A 2,750-nucleotide genomic window follows, 5' to 3' on the forward strand; every position below is an offset into this window, starting at 1 on the left:
GGCCGTGGTCACGATGGAAACAACCATGCCTGGATTGGTCCCACCTGGTGGAGGGGGATTTCAATGGTTGGGGCCACTTGAGGTCATAGTCATGCTGGATTTGGTGTAAGACTTGCTCCATAGGTGAGTTAAGAGGTGTGTACTGTTCAAACCGGCCAGGTGGTCTGGTAGGGGCTTGTCGGTCTAATCATGTGGGTCAGTGAGTACATTGTGAGTGCATGGGCTCAAGTTCTTTTCGCTTTTCCCTTGTCTACGAGGATTTAGAGGTAGAGTCTTGGTGAGTTGCCAGAGAGTCTTCAACATTTATGTATTTCTGGACTTTGGCGAGAAGGGTGGCCATTGGGGTTGAGGGGTTCTTGGAAAGGGAAAAGAGAAAATCTAACGGGCACAATCCGGTCATAAAGGCTATAAGAATGACCTTGTCATCATTTTCCTCCACTTGTAAGGCCTCTGTATTAAAACGAGTGACAAAGCTGCGCAACGATTCCCCCTCGGTCTGCTGGATATTTAGCAGTTGGGTTGCCGGATGTCGTTGCTGCTGAGCACCGATAAAATGGCTCAGGAAAGATTCACTGAGCTCATGGAAAAAAGTGACAAAGTCTAGAAGGAGCTGGCTGAACCAGAGTCGCGCCGACCCCTTCAAGGTGACGGGGAAAGCGCAACACATGATTTCGTCCAGAAAGGCATGGAGGATCATGAGTGTCCGATATGCTTCCACGTGGTCGAATGGATCAGTGGTACCATCGAAGGTGTCAATCGATGCCATTTTGAACTTAGGGGGCAGAGCTTTATTCCTGATGGAAGCAGTAAAAGGGGAGTTGACGGTAGAAGAAGGTCTGTGCTGCATGTTCTGCATGACTCCTTACAACTGAATCTTCATGGCCCATAATTCTTCCTCCCAAACGGGGGCATTGTTCCTGCAATCATGAATTGGGGGTTGAACACTGCTAGCCTCGCCTTCATGGACGGTAGCGTGATGAGGTGGTGGATGGTTATGGAAAGACGGTGGTCCCTCTTGACGAAACTGCAATCCTGGAGGAGGGGCACGCAGATCGTCAAGATTCAACGGTTGACGCCGCAGAACAAAAGGTGGGAATATTCCTTGGGACACGTATGGTGGGAATTGGTGATGATTATGGGTTTGTTCCAGGTTCGGAGGGATTATTTGTGGTGGTAGAGAAGGGACAAGTAAGTCACGCTAGAGCAAAGCATTAATCAGGGCTTGGTTTTGTTCAGTTAGGCGATTGATGCTGTTAGTGAGTTCTGCGAAATATGGAGGCGGATTATTGGGGTTGGAGGACTCAGCCTCGGGGTTACCGATATTGTGTTGTGAGGCCATGGATCTCGTCGTAACCATCCACTCGGGTGCAAGAGATGGGTGATATTTGGTGCTTCCTCTAGTGACAATGAACACAATTGTCCACCAGAGATTTTTCCGACAGAAGGCGCCAACTGATAGTGCAATAAATTTAATGGAGGATGGGTAAGACTGATCCACGCTTTTAATGGGTCTGCTGGCCTTAGTGTCCTCAAAGCGTGCTTGTAAAAAGGTCCAAAGGAGGAAGTAGTCCCCCGACAGACACCCCGACGATCAAGTTAGGTTAGGGCCAATTGATTTGAGAGAGAGAGAGAGAAGCAAAAGGAGTAAAAACTTAACCTCGACGTATGTCGAAAGCTTCCTGATATCCTTTGCTCATTATTTTCCTTATCCATTCCAAGCTGTCTTGTTGGTCGAAAGTCTATAGCCTAGTTGACATCGTTCATGGTGAGTCTGCATTCTCCGGCGTGAAGGGGCTGTCGTATTTAATGCTACGAGGGCCTCATTAAATGGCTGATGTGTAGGTGCAATAACTTTGCAGGATTTTGGTCTGCTTACATGGCTAATTCCCTGCCTGACAAGTGTTTGAATGCTGTTGGTCCTGGTCTAGTATTGGCTTCTCAAGGTTGCTGGGCTTTAATACCTACGCCATGAGGTGGGCCCTCTTGGGTGCCCATCAGTGTCAGTAAGTATAAAAAAATAGAGCCTTGATAGAGACCCCCTCTAATCACCACCCCCACCACCCCCCCACACACACATGGCGGGTGGTGATTGAAGGAGAAGGAAAAAAAAAATCTAACCAATGAGGGAGAGAGGGGGTCAAGGGGGTGGGGGGAAAAGGGGGTCTTAGTCTTTTTCCCAAAAAATAATATGTATTGCTATTTAGGCTCAAAAGTTAGACTCACTTTCTAGATTCAGTGATATGTCAAGAAGATTATTGGTGATAATTAAATATTCTCTAATTATCAACCAATCATATTCTTGACACATTACTAAATTTAGAAAATAAATTTAAAAAATAGATTTGTATATCATTTTCTAAAAATAATAAGTAAAAGGCAAGCAAAAGTACTCCACACACCTTAAGAAGAAAAATTCAGATAGAATTTAATTGGTTGAACATGAGTCTGCTTACGTTAAGAAGAAAGATGGCGTTTATTAAGCGTAGCAAAGATTAGGTGATGGTCAGGTCCTTGACGTTTAGTAGAAATGTCACAATAACATTTGATGGCATTTTTAAAACACTGCTAAAACTATAATTTCTTGTAATTATATGAAATTTTTAATTTTTTTATGCGTCAAACTTTAAAAGTTCCATAAACATTTCTCAAACATAATCTAAAAACAAAAAGCTAAATTTTTGTTTTATATTTTTTTAAAAGAAAAAATAAAAACACAAAATAGTCAGTAAACATTTTCATGGAGAAACATA

The 2,750-nt window shown here is 43.7% G+C and overlaps 1 protein-coding gene across 1 annotated transcript; it reads right to left on the reverse strand.

The window, feature by feature from the left end:
• Window positions 1-250: 250 nt before the first annotated feature.
• Window positions 251-856, reverse strand: LOC145813277 (uncharacterized). The gene has a single exon (XM_082908562.1). It carries the CDS (start codon window positions 854-856, stop codon window positions 251-253), a length of 606 nt encoding a protein of 201 aa, XP_082764688.1.
• Window positions 857-2,750: the final 1,894 nt, after the last annotated feature.

This window comes from Camellia sinensis, chromosome 15 (assembly GCF_055761805.1).
Source record: "Camellia sinensis isolate YWXY chromosome 15, ASM5576180v1, whole genome shotgun sequence".
Lineage (NCBI taxonomy): Eukaryota > Viridiplantae > Streptophyta > Magnoliopsida > Ericales > Theaceae > Camellia > Camellia sinensis.

Bases quoted from the DNA above. Each gene is read 5' to 3' on its own strand.
- LOC145813277 (XM_082908562.1), bottom strand. From the start codon at position 856: ATGCAGAACATGCAGCACAGACCTTCTTCTACCGTCAACTCCCCTTTT.